The 16,589-nt window shown below is 50.7% G+C and overlaps 1 protein-coding gene across 2 annotated transcripts; it reads left to right on the top strand.

The window, feature by feature from the left end:
- Window positions 1-2,978: 2,978 nt before the first annotated feature.
- On the top strand, window positions 2,979-15,763 carry Susd3 (sushi domain containing 3). 2 transcript variants are annotated; one of them, XM_057787628.1, is made up of 5 exons: window positions 2,979-3,068; window positions 10,381-10,569; window positions 11,033-11,180; window positions 12,346-12,540; window positions 14,365-15,763. In XM_057787628.1, exons 1-5 carry the CDS (start codon window positions 2,981-2,983, stop codon window positions 14,558-14,560), a joined length of 816 nt encoding a protein of 271 aa, XP_057643611.1. In that variant the 5' UTR covers window positions 2,979-2,980; the 3' UTR covers window positions 14,561-15,763. The 2 variants fall into 2 exon arrangements, with proteins under 2 accessions (XP_057643611.1, XP_057643612.1); XM_057787629.1 differs by lacking the exon at window positions 2,979-3,068 and adding an exon at window positions 8,450-8,516.
- The last annotated feature ends 826 nt before the right edge of the window (window positions 15,764-16,589 follow it).

Genomic DNA, 16,589 nt, shown 5'->3' with positions numbered 1-16,589 from the left:
GAACTCTTCAGATCATCACGACGAGGCTACTCCTAACAGCTACGTGACCTTGGGCCAGATGCATCCTTCTCTGAGCCTTGGTTTCCCCATCTGTAGAATGAGCATTAGTTCATACCCTTTCTGCCTCCTTCCTTCCTTCCCTCTGCCCCTCTGTCCCTCCGTGCCCCCTCCCTTTCTTCCTTCTTTGAGATAACATCACGGTACAGGCTGGCCTAGAACCCCTATTCCTTTTACCTCCACCTCCCAAGTGTTGGGTAACAGGCATGGGCCCCATGATCAACTAGCCTACATCTTTTCTGACACCTACAAAGCACAATGGCCTTGGGTGTGTTTGAAATAGTTTCTGAGTATGAATCTTTGAAAGATACCTGTCACCTGGGACTGGAGTGTTGGTTCAGCAGGTAAGAGCACTTGTTGCTCTCTTCTGGAGGATCCGAGTCTGGTTTCCGACGCATACGTCAAGCAGCTCCCAGCTCCCTGTAACACCAGCTTCCAGGGATCTTGATGCTGTCTTTGGCATCTCTACAGATGGTTTTATTCCCTCCTCCCCTCCTCGAATGTTTGTTCCCTGTTTTTCATGTTAATTTAGCATATGTATACGTGCATGCATGAGCGTGTGTGAAGGCAGAGGGTTACTCTGTGGAGCTGGTAGTCTCCTTCTGCCTTTAGTAGACTCTGGGGGCCGAACTCAGGCTGCCAGGCCTGCACAGCAAGCATTTTTACTCACTGAGCCATCTTGCTGCCCCTATTTCCTGTTTTCTGATAAGAGAATACATTCACTCATTGTAACAAAGTCAGAAAATCCAGGAAAGAGTAAAAAGGCCAGAAGAAAGAATGCCTGAAACCTTGCTGCCCTACAGCAGCCAGGCGTGAAAACGCAGGAAGAGCCAGCTTCCTAATAGATAGTGTCCCCTTCCCCTAGTACCCCATTGTGTCCTCTGCTCCTGAACTGGCCTGGTGGGTGGCAGTCACCCCCTACAACACACACACACACACACACACACATACACACACACACACACACACACACACACATCCTCCAGGTGTCCCCGAGCCATCATTTCTGAACCTGGGGATGGTGCTAGTTGTTGACAAACTGGCTCAACTTCCAGGTAGAACAACAAAGTGGTCATAATCCAGACATAACCAGAACCCCCGCATATCCTCCCCTTAACCTGCCACCAGGAAGCTAACCCCAGTGGTTCCTGTAGAAGGTTCCACAGGGCCTGGCAGAAATGTTGTAAGGGAAATTCTGGTTTCCCCTAACATCTAGCTTTTTGGAGGTACAAATTTGGGTTATTTAAAAATTTCTTTTATTCTTAAAAGGCAAAACATCTTTAAAAAGAGCAGAAGCCCACACGTTCTTCATGTTTATCTGAATCTTATGAGCCTTTAACAATGGAACTTTAGATCCCTGGTCCACTGTGAAAGATTTTGTTTTGTTTTGTTTATTTGTTTCGGTTTGGTTGGTTTTGGTTTTTCAAGACAGGATTTCTCTGTGGAACAGTCCTGACTGCCCAGGGACTCTGTCTACCAGGCTGACCTCAAACTCACAGAGATTCACCTGCCTCTGTCTCTCAAGTGCTTGGATTAAGGGCATGCACCACCACTGCCTGACCTTGTGAAAGGTTTTGAGGATAAAATTATCATTTTTTTTATTGAGTAGAAACTAGAACAAAGAATCAAAGCTGGGCAGTGGTGGCGCATGCCTTTAATCCCAGCACTTGGTAGACAGAGGCAGGTGGATCTCTGTGATTGTGAGGTCAGCCTGATCTACAGAGCAAGTACCAGGACAGGTCATCAAAGTTACACAGGGAAACCTTATCTCAAAGAAAATAAAAGAAACAGAATAAAGACAACAAGTGCTGGAAGGATAGCTCAGCAGTTGGGAGCACTTGCTGTTCTTAGACTGTGATTGAGTTTGGCTCCCAGTGCTCAACATGGTAACACACACACCAAACACTGGCATGCACAGGGTGCATATACATGCAGGTCAAACACTCATATACAGAAAATACAATAAAAATATAAAGAAAAAAAGTAACATGCTCCCTGGGAACTTCAGAGAGCTCTGGCCCTGCCCAGACCCGGTCTCTGGCTTCCCACCTCCTGTATGATGAGATAACACGGTTCTGTGGTTCTCTGTGGAGCTCCTTGTTCTGCAGACCTAGGAAACACCCCCACCTAAATAGTCTGTTGGCCAGCAGTGCCGAGCACCTGGAGCCTGAGCCACACATGGTAGTGGGTACCATTTTCTCATCTGTGACAGCTTCCACCCGAGCATCGGGGGCACTTTAGTTCCCTGCAAGTCCCCACTGGCAGAGAGGGGGCCACACAGGGCAGTGGGATCCCTAGCTATTGGGCAGGAAACACTGGTGTCTCAAGAGTGTGCTCGGGGAAGATGGGAGGGGGGTTGGTATAGTGAGGTGTGTGGACGGGACCTACTTTTCACGATTTCGATGTAAGGAAATTGAAGAAAGCCATCACGTGTGACCCACAAGTTCAAGTGGAAAGGGGATATTAGTGGGTGTAACCAACCCTGACTCCAGAGGAGAATGAGGATGCATCTCTCATTGCTCAGAAAGCAGAGGCTGGAGAGCCTGCCCGGCTGGAGCCCCTTTCTGTTCTATACCAGGACTTGCACTCTCCAAGGTCACCTGCCTGGCCCGTGTCCTGAGGAGGGCCGTGAGCCGAAGGTGTGCAGAACGATTACCAGGGGGACTCAAGCTCAAGGGCTGACCTCTGGGCGATCAGCCTGGGGCTTCTCAAAATCCGCTCTACCTGGTGTCCAGTCTCTGCCTCAGTCAGCCCGGTCCCACCCCAAAGCGAAGGCGGGACTTGATTAAAGTTCAACAACAGCGTCTTGGAGGGAGTGTTCTGGGTGTGACTAGAGACATCCCCGCCTTCTAGTGACCCGCCCCTCACTTAGGCCCCGCCTCCACCTAGGCAGGCTCCCCCTGACCGCTGCAGAGCGCTCAGGATGCCCCGGGTGTCTGCGACCCTCCGTGGCAGGGCAAAGCCACGGGGGCGGGCCGGGAACGCCACGCCGGCCCCAGGGAACCAGACAGGTGAGGACTTGGGGCCACGGGTCTCAGCGCCCTTTTCATAGACGGAGAAGCGGAGGGGCGAGGGGCTGCCGTGTTGGGGACCGTGTCCAGGAAGGGGGCGTGCGTCGCACCGCCAAGGCCTCCTCGAGAAGGAACTTTCCCGACTTCCCATCGATGCAACGGGCGACCCCTAACTGAGCCGAAACCGGCGGCGAGCGACTCGAAACCAGGCGGCGGGCATCTCCTAGCGTTTGCACGAGTTCGGCGATAGTCGCCCGGCCGCCGTCCCGAACGCCTGCGGAAGTCGGAACCGGCTTCACCTGGCGGGGTGCGCGGCCCGGGGGCGGAGGGAGCTGCCGGGGTGGCCTCTGGGTGGGAGAGAGGTGTTAATCTTTGAAGTTCTTTGGTGACTACTCCAGCCTCACTTTGTAAAACGGGAAAGTAAGTCTGTGAGAGTGGAGAGACTGAGGTCATCCAGCTGCCCCGGCCCTGGGTTGCGCCTACGCTGTCAACAGAGGTCTCTGGAAGGAGGCAAAGTGACTTTTAGGTGTGTCGTTTCTAAAATGTGCTTAAGAGGGTTTTGTTTTCGTTTTGGTGTTGTTGGTGGTGGTGGTGACTCCATAACCATATACATTATTTTGTTGCTATTTTGTAACTGTAATTTTGCCACTGTTATGAATCCTGTGTTTTCTGATAAATATCTGTGTTTTCTGATAGTCTTGTGAAAGGGTCTTTCGACTCCCAAAAGTGTCCAGACACGGGTTGAGAACTGTGCTCTAGTGGATCTGATTTGTCTGATACTATCCCAGCGGGCCAGGCCATTGCTGGCCCCACAGGTGTGCTTAGTTTTAGCTTCCTAATGGTTAATCCACAGGATTACCTGTGTGTTTATGGAGACCAGCCCTGGGTCAGGTAGTACTGGAGAAAAGGGGCGTTCCAGTGGTGAGCACCTTCTGCCTGGAGGAATAGGTCACCAACTAGAAAAGGTGACCCTAGGGTGGCCTGAGGCCCTGCTGACTTTGCATACAAAAGACTATTTGCATAGGGAATCTCAGGAGAAGGTCAGAGACTTTTGGTTGTCCCTGGCTCTGCCTGGCTTCAGGAAGAATAGGGTCCTCTCAGTGTGTCCAAGTCCCCATTGTTGGAGTTTTGGTTGCGTCCCCTCACACCTGGGATGAGTCCTACCCCGGTGCCTCAGTTCCCTTATGAGATACAAGGTGAGTGCTGTGTCCCTGCCTCCAAACTGGGGGCAGGGCTAGGAGTACAAAGGGAGTCCTTGTCCTTGAATAATGCAATAGTGGGACTTCCGGCTGCCTGTCTTATTTGTTTTATAGGCTGGGAAGGCAAAAGAAGGGGCCTGAAACCTCTTGGAGATAGTTTGGTGCTGTCAAAAGAAAAAGAAAGATAATTGGGATATTAAATTATAGTTGGCTCCCACAATCTGTCGAATGGGCCCCGTACTGAGTAGGCCAGAGGCATTCTGAAGGTCAGGTCTCCCGTGGGTAGGAAAGGCAGTCGCAGGACAGGACTAAGAGTGTTGTCAACGTCCCACTCCCCGCCCCCCCCAGCCAGGGTCTCCTATCTGGACTGGAGGGAGGGTTTTGACTCAGCCCGAGGGCAGCTCCTGAACTCCCTAGTCCGGGAGGTTTTCCAGGAGCACAGGGTTCCAGTGGCTGCAAGCCACCTTCTGCTAACTCCGGAAGGAACCTTGAAAAGTACAAAAAGAGAAGCTCAATGGATAGGGGCTGGTGGGCCTTTTGAGTGTCCTCTTGACCTCATCCTTGAAGTCTGCTGTGCCCATATTATATAGGGTAAACTGAGACCCAGAGATAGCCAGTGTAAATCAGCATGAGGCTCCCCTCCCCTTGCCATATACTCCCCCAGAAGATTCAGGGCTACATTTCCCTTGGTTAGAATATTCTGTCTTGCCATGGAAGGGAGCCCACAGCTGATGATATGGAGCCCAGCCTAGTTGGCTCATGGTTTCAGGGGCATGGGAAGATCGGTTCAGAAGAGACAGATGGCTTCCCAGGGGAAACATGGCCAGGCTTTGGGCCTTGCATACTCAGTGTTAGAGCCACATGTTGTCCTGGCTGCTGGTGTCTCAGGGTCCCTGCCGTCAGAGTGCCTGTGTATGTGTAAGTCAGTCATTGCAAAGAACTTTGAAACCCTACCACCACCACCACCATGATTCACATTTGGCATTTGGAGAGATGCAGACCCAGAGAGAATTATGTAAGGACTCACTGGCAGGTAGGAACACAAGCCTGGCCACCAAGTCCTGGCGAGGCTGTGCCCAGAAGCCTGCCTCACACAGCCTCTGCCAACAAAAAAGGGAACTTATTAACAAGGTCAGGGTGAGGGGGCTGTGGGCCCCAGGAAGGACAGAAGATGCTGGCCCCCGCCTGTGGTCCAAGGTTCCAGATAAAAGATTAACAACAAGGCTCTTTCCCCAGGCATCCGGCTGGCCTCAAGGACTGGGGGAGGAAAAGGGAGGAGGAGTGGGGCCCCTCCCAGATCCAGCCCTGTGCATCTCAGGGTAGAAGAATCTGGGAACACAGCTACTGCATGTGGACTGGGTTGAGATGTCAGGTGGGCCAGGCTAGAGACTCTCTCATGGGCTGGGAGGGTCACCTTGCTGTACCCATCTGTCCTCTGCTCCGTCCTGAGCCTAGAGGACCAGGCTGGGTCGTGTGTGTTTTTCATATTAGCATTAATCCCATTTGTTTCATTTTTTTTCTGTTGCTTTTCACTCTCTTGAAGATTTACTTTCACATAGAACAAAAAAGTGCCCACCACCCCCCCAGAGTTACTGAAGTAAAAGCTGTACCAGAACTGCCCAGAGGAGCTACGGTCAGATGCATAGACATGATGGACTGCGGGATACGCTGTGTCCAGTGTCCAGGGGCGGTTCCCAGAGAGGGCTGAAAGTCACCTGCTGTCACCTCAGCTGGGTGCCTGCCTGGGAACATGGGGTGTCTTCACATTAGTTAGGAAGTAGAGTGTACCCGCTGGGGCTGGGCTTGGTGGGACATTTTGAGCAGTGGAGGGGCGGATGGACTTGATTCTTAGACCCTTGGCATAAGGAGTCTGTTGAGCATTGATGAGGAGTAACTGTGGGTCTGTAGATTAAGTTTGGAGGTCTATCTCTAAGTACCCTTTGTTTGTTTTTCCAAGACAGGGTCTCTGTGTAGCCTTGGTTGTCCTGGAACTCTGTAGTTTAGGCTGTCCTCGAACTCAGAGCTCTGCTTGCCTCTGCCTCTCAAGTGCTGGGTCTAAAGGCGTGTACCAGCATGCCTGGCTCTTGGAAACGCCTTGAAGCATCCCTTGAAGAGGTCTACTTGTGTTGCTCATGCTGGTCTTGAGCTCTTGGCCCTGCCTGCTTCAGCCTCCTGAGGGCCTGTGCCATTGCACCCAGAGAATCGCAGGCCTCAGACTTTGACAGCATATCTCTGCCTGCCCGGTGCAGTCTGTGCAATCATTTAAAGGCCACTCGAGGCTGAGGAAACCCAGGTGCCCACCCTGGTGTTTGCCTTGAGCAGATCTGTAGGCCTCAGCCTCCTCATCTAGAAGGTGAGTTTACCCCAGAGTAGAATCTACTACTAGCCTTGCAGGCCCAGGGATGGGCAAAAGGAAGGTCCCTTGTGCTGTGGACTCGGGAGATAGAGACTGCATGTGTGTGTGACTGCATGTATTTTAGTACCTGTAGCACAATTAACAAGAACCCAGAGACAGGAATTGGGGTTTAACCTGAAGGTCAGAAAAGCAAAATAGTCAGCCACTGGCTCTTACCTCTGCCTCAGTCCAAAGTGGCGATCCTGCCTCCAGGAATCTCAGAATGAGACTGTGTGTGAGCTGTCTCCTCCCGTCTTATTTCCTCTCTAGGGCTGGGATTAAAGGCGTGTGCCACTACCAGCTTTGGCAAACTAGTGTAACTACTGGGATTAAAGGTGTGTGTCACCACTGCCTGGTCTATAAGGCTGATCAGTGCAGCTGTTTTATTCTCTGAACGTTCAGACAAGTTTTATTTATTAAAATACAAATAAAATATCACTACAAGCACCCTTAGTCTGGAGTGTTTGAGACATAGCTTAAATTCCTACTTGAGGGATGCAGTTCAGTTGGTGGAATACTGGCCTAACATGCATGAAGCCCTGGTTTCCAACCCTGGCGTGGCACGGACCCAGTGTGGTGGCACACCTAATCCTCTCACTGGAGAAGTGGAGGCAGAGGGTTAGCAGTTGATTTGCTACACTGTGAATTCAAGGCAGCCTGATGAGACAATGGATCAAGTTCCACTGAGGCAGGTTCTGTGAACCAGCCCTACCCTCCCAGGGACCCAGTAGGGCAGAATACCCATTTTGCAGGTGGGGAAGTCTGAGGTCAGCGTGAAATGTGAGCTGGAACTTGTTCTTGAATTAGATCCAGCAGCCCAAGTGTCTTCCCCTGCCCCAGTATGGGGGAAAAGTCTGGGGACTTGTTTTGGGGAGACACACCCAGCCAGGGCCACTTTCTCTGTGCTTCCTTCAGCTTGTTTAAAGGAAATTGGGTCTACCTGTTTTGAGGTCTCCTTGAGTAACACAAGGAGGGGCATACCCCCACTGTTCACCTCTGTCCTTTGCCCAAGCTCCTCTATTTAACTTTTTTTTTTTTTTCGAGACAAGGTTTCTCTGTAACATTGGAGCCTGTCCTGGAACTAGCTCTTATAGACCAGGCTGTCCTTGAACTCACAGAGATCCCTCTGCCTCTGCCTCCTGAGTGCTGGGATTAAAGGCGTGCACCACCACCCCCTTGCTCTCTATTTAACTTTTAAAATGGAAGAACAGTGTTTAGGAGGCTGAACTCTACCCGCTGTGAGTTCCCTAGAGGGCTGGTAGTTTGGGACCAGGACTGCCCTTGAAGCCTCTCCATCTTGGGTCTCCCTAAGTCTGCCCCAGGTTCTTCTCTCCACCTTGCCTACTTCATACCTTCTGCTCCGGGGCTGCCATCCCTCTGGTTAGACTTCACTAGATGTGTTTTCCTGCTTTTATTTAGCTCTTCAGTTTGACAGAAGTTCCTGGGCTTCTGATAGCCAGTGTGGCAGGGCTAGTTGGACCTCTTTCCTTGGTCGCCGTTGGTAACTTCACCCTTCATCCCCCACAGTTGTGAGGCTCCATGACAAGGCAGGAAATCTGCCTTTTAAGATTCGTGACTGACTGACTGTGAGGTATACCGAGGCCTACAGCCGCTAGCTGAGGACAGGCACCCTGTCCCAGCAGAGCCCTCCCCACAGCACCGGATGTGGCTGCTGACAGACATAGTGTGAACCAAGTGGGGACATTGCGGTGCCCCACCCTCTCTGCAGCTAAGACATATTTAGGGGAAGTGGACCACGGGGTGGTTTCCTTGATGGGCCACAGACTTCTCTTCGTCCAGTCCTCTCGCATCGCTGCCTGGTGTTTCATCTGCAGGTGATGGTACAAGCCCAGGGTAAGAAGTCCCCAGGTGATAAAGGCTGCCCTGAGCTAGGTCCCCTGGCTCCACAGTCGGGGCTAGCCCGATTGTGGTACAGCCCCCACTGGGGCTGTAGTGTGTCGTGGCCATCCTGTGTGGCAGATACTTCTGCTTCTGGACCCTTTGTGATGAAGTTCTAGTTTAGCAAAGCCCTGTGCTGGTGGGCCACTATGGGTGTTGCTACCCACCCCCACCTCGTCTCTGTCTGGCTTGTGACCAGGCTGGTAGCAGGTGGTGAGGGTGGGCCTCCGCTCTGCCAGCTCAGCTGCAGAAGAATGCAGAAGTTGTGACTCTAATTTGAGGACTAGGAAGTGTTGGCTGCCTGGCATCCTGGGGAAGAGCCCTGGGCCTGGCTAATGTCTGCCCAGCCATGTCTACTACAGCTCCAGAATCCCATGTCCACTTCCCTGGCCAGGGGATAGATAGTGTGTTTCCACATTCCAGGATTCTGAAAAGGCAAAGCAGGAGTGTGGACCATGATTAGTCCGTGAAGTCAGCTTCCTTCGGTCCTGCCCTGATGTCTGTGGAGACAAAGTTGATGCTTCATGGAGAGAGATGAGACCCTGGAATTAAGAGTTCAAATTATGGCCAGGTGGTAGTGGTGCATGCCTTTAATCCCAGCACTCAGGAGGCAGAGGCAGGTGAATTTCCATGCATTTGAGGCCAGACTGGTCTACGGAGAGTTTCAGGACAGCCAGGGCTACACAGAGAAACCCTGTCTCCAAAAAAAAAAAAAAAAAAAAATCAAATTATGACTGTACCTATGACAACTACTGACCCAAAGCCAGTGAAGCTACTACGGGTCTTCATGCTCTCATGACAAGCATTTTACCGACTGAGCCAGCTTCTCCCTGGCCTTTCTGTGTCCCTGGTTGCTTCCTAACTTTTGCTATAATTTGTGGCTGTGCATTAGCATGTTTGTACCTTGATGGGTGAATCTGCTTCTTGCCTGAGTGTGGATGCTTCCCAGATTGTGGCTGTCTCTCCAGACTCTGAGGTGACTGTTCTGCTTCCAGGAATGGAGGTGGCATTATGGTGTGCATCACGTGAGCCCACACACTCACCAGATGCCACCCAGGACGGCTTGACCATCGCTGCAACCCAAGGAGTCCCTTTTCTGCCCCAAGGGGTGCTGGGTTTCGTCATCATCGTCATTGGTTGTGTGGTGCTGGGACAGAACCCAGAGCTTTGATGTTAGGCCAGTGCTTTGGCAGGGTGACACCCCCATCTCATTTGTTTCCATGGTGAGCAGCCCTTACAGCTCGGTCTGGTGTATTTAATCTCAACACTTGAGAGGCAGAGGCCTTAGGATCTCTGTGAGTTCGAGGCTAGCCCAATTCACAGAGTAAGTTCCAGGACAGCCATGGCTACACAGAGAAACCCTGTCTCAAAAAACACAAAAACAAAGCAACATAAAAAATAAAAATAAATCTTAGCAACCTTGCTGAGGGAGAGATCAGCTGTCATTCAAGTTTCTTGGCTTGCTGTGTGGTAAGCATGTTTTTGTGGTTGCTAGCCATTGTATCTCTTGTATTCCTTGCTTACACATTAGCTCAATTTTAAAAGAAAATTCTGTGTTTAACTCTCATTGGTAAGATCTCTTTGCAAATCAAAGAGACTGGAGTTTTGTTTACTTTCTAAATCTCTTTCCTTGTTTTGTTCATCTGAGTTAATGTTTATCTTTCTGTTATTAGGAGAAACATTGCTTTTCCGGTCTGTCTCTCTCTCCCTCCCTCCTTTCGAACAATGCTCATCTAATCATTGTGTATTGGAGGGCTGAGGCAGTACCTCTCTGCTGCTGCTCACTGTACCCCAGCCTCACAGCCACCTCTTTCTCCAGGCACCTGTGCTCAGCTCCATCCGCCCCCTCGAGGCACCTTGCAAGTTGTCCGTGGAGATGGCACCTCACTGGGGACTGTGCTCATGTTCCACTGCCCCTCTGGACACCAGATGGTGGGGTCTGGCCTCCTCACTTGTGCCTGGAATGGGAGTGTCGCTGACTGGTCTTCAGGAAGCCCTGTATGCAAAGGTAACCTCCCCGAGATGCCCCAGCTCAGTTGCTGGTGAGATGGGGACCCCAAATACTATTAACACTGAAGGCTATTCCTCATTGAGGATTCTTTTCCCCTTGTTGCCTACTACTGTGACCGAATACAGATGTCAGACCCAGGGGCTGGCTTCCATCCTGCAGCTGCCCTGACTCCTGACGGGTCACTCACTGTCATCTGTGATGAGGAAACAAACCCTACCCACTTCCTTACCCACTCTCCCTTCATGAACGCCTCAAACATCCCCTGGAGGGTGTTCTAATCTAGGTGCCAAGAATTCTAGGAATTGGGAGTTCGAGGGTCAGGGTTGTGCCAGCCCTGGATTCCCTGTCTCAGGGGAGGAAGATGCACTTTCTAGTTGTCCAGCTGTATGTGTAGCACAGGCAGACCTGTCTTGATTGTCCAGTGCCCCTGTGCCAGGACCTGGTGGCTTTCTTGTTCTAGCTGTGCCACCGCACGAGACCTTCGGCTTCAAAGTGGCAGTGATCGCCTCCATCGTGAGCTGCGCCATCATCCTGCTCATGTCCATGGCCTTCCTCACCTGCTGCCTCCTCAAGTGCATGAAGAAGGGTGAGCAGCGGCGTGCCGACAGGTACGGTGGCAGGTGTCCTTCCAGGAGGTGGGCCTGGCTGTAGGGTTGCTGACCGCACCTGCCAGGCACCCTGGGGCGGTGTCTGAGGGTCCCACAGGCCCAATCTGTTCTTGTGGGTACTGCGGCTCTTGAGATTCTGGGGTGTAGATCTGGGCTGTGAAGGCACAGGACGTGTGTATGTGGGGAGGGGGTCTTTCTGTCTGTCTGTGTGTGCAGTTGGTCATGTATGAACATGGGTGCATGCATGTGGAAGTCACCAGACAACCTTGGGTGTCTATCTGGGATTTTCCCTTCTGCCCCTCTTGTCTTCCTTTAGGATTACAGACACTTGCATTATGTGTCCAGCTTTTTACCTGAGCTCTGGGGATTTGAACTCACCATGTCCTCATACTGCACAGCAAATGTTTTCCCCCACTGAGCCATTTCCCCGTCCACAGACAGGGGGCACGTAGTGAACTTGCACACACATGTGATAGTCTATTGTGTCAGCGACATTTTGGACTGCCACAGATAGATGCTCCACCCATCAGATGGGCATCACTATCTCACAGACTGGGAGCCTAGGAATACAGGTGTGCGCCACCACGCCTGGCAGTTTCGCTGTGTTAAAACATACACACATAAATTCACTGTGTTACTACTCACTGGGGCACATGCAGTGGCTCATGGGTAAAAGGCCCTCCTGCCAAGTGTAAGGACCTGAGTTCTATTCCTGGGACCACACAGTGGAAGGAGAGAACTGACCCACAGATTGTCCTCTGATCTCCACACATGCCCTGTGCCTCCCACCACAAAATAAAAACATAATTTAAAAAATTATGACCCTGTATATGCTGTTCAGCACCACAAAAACAGGTGAGCGAAGAAACTAATTCTTTAAAAGCAGTGCTGTTTGCTCTGTGTCTCCGCGCAGTACTCAGCAGTTAACACTGCCTCGTGCTAGAAATGTCCACCTCTTGTCTGCTAAGCTGCTTTTCATTGGAGCCTATGTGCTTTTCTCCGCCCGTGGCTGTTACATCCAATAGCCCAGGTGTCCCACTGCCTAACGTGTCCAGCTGCTGTATGCTGCCAGCCAGAGCCAAGATGAGCTGTGTGAGGTATTTCTACATGTGCACAGCCAGGAACAAGGAGCCCCTCAAGGTCTTTTATCCTGCATTCTCTCCAGGACGGCACAGCTTTGGTACCAGCTGAGAGGCGAGGACCTGGAGACGGTACAAGCTGCCTACCTGGGCCTCAAGGGACACAACTACAACAGCAGCAGCAGCATCAGTGGTGGCCATGGTAGTGCCGGAGGTGGCGGCGGCGGAGGCAAGCCAGGGATTCAGCACAGCCAGGCCCATGACAACCACAGCTTCTCCACGTGGGTTACCTCGGTCACAGGCAGGGGGAATGTTAGGGGTACCCTTTCCCCAGCTCAAGCTCTGCCAGGTCCTGCGACACTGGCCACCTCACACTCTGGGGACCTGGGTGCACCTACTTCTCTGGTACCTCAACTCCCAACCCCAAAGCTGTTCCAGTGCCCTGCCCTGACTTACATCCTAGCCCTGGCTATTGCTCAATCTAGTATGATCACCTTGAGTTTAAACTCGGTGGGATGCGGTAGCTGGCAAAGATTTTGTGCCCTCCGATTGTGCTGTCTGCTCTGCCAGGGTTACTTGCCTTCCTCTCTCTTAGGTCTCCATGTCTCCTCACTTTCTCTTTCACCTAGTGCCAGGTAGGCAGCAGCGATGGTTCTTTCTCTCTCAATACACTTTATCTTTTTTAATGAACCAGTAAAGGCACAATCCTTCTTGGTCTCTCTGATAGTCTCCTGTAACCTAGGCTGACCTCAGGCTTGCTCTGTAGCTAAGAACCTGAGGATGACCTTGAACTCCTAGTCCTTCCACCTTCACCTTCCAAGTGCTGGAATTACCTGTAGGTGCCACCATACTTGCTTTGTGCAATGCTAGGCTTTGTGCATGCTGGGCGAGCACTCTTATCAACTTAACCATCTCCTCAGCCTTTTCTGACTCCAGGATCTGGCTGCCTGGATGGTAGGTAGAGTAGAAACAACCTCCAGGGTTGCGGTTGGCATTGGTGTTTCTGCCTTTGCACTTAGCATCTGGCCTCTGGGCTCTAAACGGGAGGAGGCTTCTGTCCTCTGCGGTGTACACGTCTGAGGTTCAGGCTGGAGGTCTCGTATAGATAGACACCCTGTCCTAATTAGAGTTTCTTATGACTGGTGAGACATGATCAGAAAGCAAGCTGTGGAGGGAAGGGTTTATTTAGTTTACACTTTTGTATCATAGTCCATCACTAAAGTCAGGACAGGAACTCAAACGGCAGGAACCTGGAGGCAGGAGCTGGTGCAGTGGCCATGGAGGGTGCTGCTTACTGGCTCGCTCCCTCTGGATTGCTCAGCCTGCCTTCTTATAGATGGCACCACCCACAATGGGCTGGGCCCTCGATATCAATCACTAATTAAGAAAATGCCTTACAGCCAAGATCTTATGGAAGAATTTCCTCAATTGAGACTCCCTCCTTTCAGATAACTCTAGCTTAGCATGGTGGATGCTTATAACCCTGAGCCTCAAAGCACCTGGCCTTGGGTTCCCAAGAAGAAGGGTGCTCTAGGCCTGGGGCCATCTGCCCCTCAGGCAAGGCCCACACTGCCTGGGTATTGAGCCGGCCTCTGCTCTTGCTGTTGGTGCATATACTCTTAACAAACCTTGCCGATATATCTAGTAATGTTGTTCTAAATTCTTCCAGATGCTTGTTGTCTTCCTAAATGAGGATATACTGAATTGTCCCCATTTATTGTAATGTTAAAAAATTTAATGCTAGCTGGGCGTCATAGCACGCACCTTTAATGCTAACACTCCTTAGGCAAGAGGATCTCTGTGAATTTGAAGCCTGCCTGGTCTACATATCTAGCTCTAAAACAGTCAGGGCTACGTAGAGAGGCTGGGCTGTTGTTCTCTATACTCTGAAGCAGCCCCAAAGAGTTCGTTTTCTCTGGGCGCTGGGCATGAGAGAGCTGGGGTCCAGGAAGAAATTGCTCTTGTTGCAGGGCTTTCTGGGGGGTGGGCACGTCTATTAGAAGGAGATGGCCCCTTGGGCAGTGGTCTAGCCTGAGTCTGTTAAGGTCCTGGGTAAGTCCAGAGAAAAGTCTTCCTTCTCCAACACATGCCTCCTCTTCTCACAGAGACCTCAGCGACATCAGAGAGCAGGCTGGTATGGCCCGCAGTGTGGACAAAGACCCCTGGACTTTTGGGATGGGAACTCTGAGCCCTGGTGGCTCCTCCAGCTCTCCATGCACTTACGTGATGGTCCACGCTGTGAACTCTGCAGGGCCGGCCCCTGGAATGCCTATGAGGCCCAAAGTCTACCTTCCAGGGTGACCCCACTAGCCAGAGGCCTGCAACTCAACACTTGCCCAGCTGGAGATGTGCCAGGGAAGTCACTTCCAGGTATAGGGAGCTCTTGGGAGCCTAGCTGACACGAAAGGCTGAGGCCCCAGCAGGGAACCGTCTGTCCCGGAGGAGACCTGTGGCTGTTACAGGACCCACTCATTGAACTGCTACGGGAACGAGGTCCCAAAGAAGCTGCGCCATGACCAGGGTTCTTTTACAGAGACTGAGAAATTTTAAGCAGATATAGTTTTGCATAATAGAATATGAAAATGTTAATAAAGTACTTTCAGCAATACAGATAGCCAGCACCTCATTCATGGCCTGCAAGCAGGGACCTCTTGGACTTTCATCTGTAAATTGCAGGTGGGAGAAATAAATGTGTTTTCTTTGCATAAAAACATAAAGGTGGGCATGGGAGTGGTTCAGTTGGCAGAATTCTTGTCTAGCAAACAGAATCCCCTGCACCACATAAACAAGGTAGAGTGGAAAGAGGAGGATCAAGGCCATCCTCAACCACATACTAAGTTCAAGGCTAGCCTGGGCTATAGGAGACCCTGTCTAAATAAACTATAGAGCCGTGCAGTGGTGCCCACATGCCTTTAATCCTAACACTCAGGAGGCAGAGGCAGGTGGATCTCTGTGAGTCCGAGGCCAATCTGGTCTACAGAGTGAGTTCCAGGACAGGGTCCAAAGCCACAGAGAAACTCTGTCTTGAAAAAGCGAACCTCAAACCCGGTTGTCCTAAACCTATCTTGTGTTCTCACTCCCTGGAGCTCTGAGCTTGTTGGAGACTCTTAATAGAGTCTGATGACTTAAGCACCCTGCGCACTGGTTACTTACAGATCTGGGTTTGCGGCTGGCATTCAGGGAGAACCTTCTCCCTTTCATAGCCCCCTCCCTCAAGGTTCCTCATAGCTTGGAGGCTGGTTTCCAAGGTGAGCTCCAGGTGGAGGCTGTGGTTGCCTTGAAAGTCACTTTTTTTCTGTCTACGGGCACTTGTACTCATGTGTACATAATTTTAAAACAATTTTTTTACATACTTGTATCCTCCCACAGTTTGGGTTATGACCTGTCTCTAGCCATTGAGAAAAGTTAGTTTGTCCTGTATCCTTCCTGTGTGTTTGAGCCATGAATAAGAACCTGAAGAAGTAGTCAAGAGGAAGCTAGAGCAGCTGTCCTTGCCTGCTAAAACCATGGTTATATTTTCTTAAATAAAGGTAATCATGTACCTGATAGAAGTCACATTGTCCTTCTGATGAATGCCCCATAATTTACGTTTTATATATATATATATATATATACATATATATATATGTATATATATATATATATTTTTTTTTTTTTTGGTTTTTCGAAGACAGGGTTTCTCTGTGGTTTTGGAGCCTGTCCTGGAACTAGCTCTTGTAGACCAGGCTGGTCTTGAACTCACAGACATCTGCCTGCCTCTGCCTCCCGAGTGCTGGGATTAAAGGCGTGCGCCACCACCACCCGGCTAAAATATATTTTCTACACACATTTATAATGTAAATTATATATCATGGCTAAAAAGACAACGAATGTTGATATTCCCAGGTGTCACATACCTTTGTCCTGATGACCTCATGTGCTGCAGATTTCCAGGGTTGAAATTCAAGCCAGCGGCATGTGGGATGTCAGACTCAGAAGTGGTCTCCCTGCTTTGTTGGTGGTGGAGAGCAGTGTTCTGAGGGTCCTGTGGTCTTGGCTGTCAGGGTCCATCCTCAGTACATTCTAGGGTAGGGGTGTGTGGATTTGAAATGTTAGACAGAAAAATATACAAGAAGAAAGACAGGGACACGGGATAGAGTCGGTTAGGCAGCCCAGTGGATACCAGATCGGCCCACGTTTATGTTTCATAGGCTTTATGTAGCCCAATCCAAAGAGGAGGGGAAGACAAAAGACTACTTTTCCAAAATGCAAGGAACAAGCAAAGTGATTAGCTTCTCAAATACCCAAAGCATCAAGTAACCAGTTAGGTCAAAACATCCTGTTAGTAGCC

The sequence above is a fragment of the Chionomys nivalis genome, chromosome 13 (assembly GCF_950005125.1).
Source record: "Chionomys nivalis chromosome 13, mChiNiv1.1, whole genome shotgun sequence".
NCBI classification, from domain to species: domain Eukaryota; kingdom Metazoa; phylum Chordata; class Mammalia; order Rodentia; family Cricetidae; genus Chionomys; species Chionomys nivalis.
Note: the sequence above shows the minus strand (reverse complement) of the source record. Positions and strands in the feature narration are given on the sequence as shown.

What these genes read in the sequence shown, in the direction of transcription:
- Susd3 (XM_057787628.1), top strand. Translation starts at nt 2,981, where the DNA reads ATGCCCCGGGTGTCTGCGACCCTCCGTGGCAGGGCAAAGCCACGGGGG. An exon ending in GGCCCCAGGGAACCAGACAG is followed by an intron (nt 3,069 to 10,380) that starts GTGAGGACTTGG and finishes CTCTTTCTCCAG; the next exon opens with GCACCTGTGCTCAGCTCCAT. An exon ending in GAGCAGCGGCGTGCCGACAG is followed by an intron (nt 11,181 to 12,345) that starts GTACGGTGGCAG and finishes CATTCTCTCCAG; the next exon opens with GACGGCACAGCTTTGGTACC.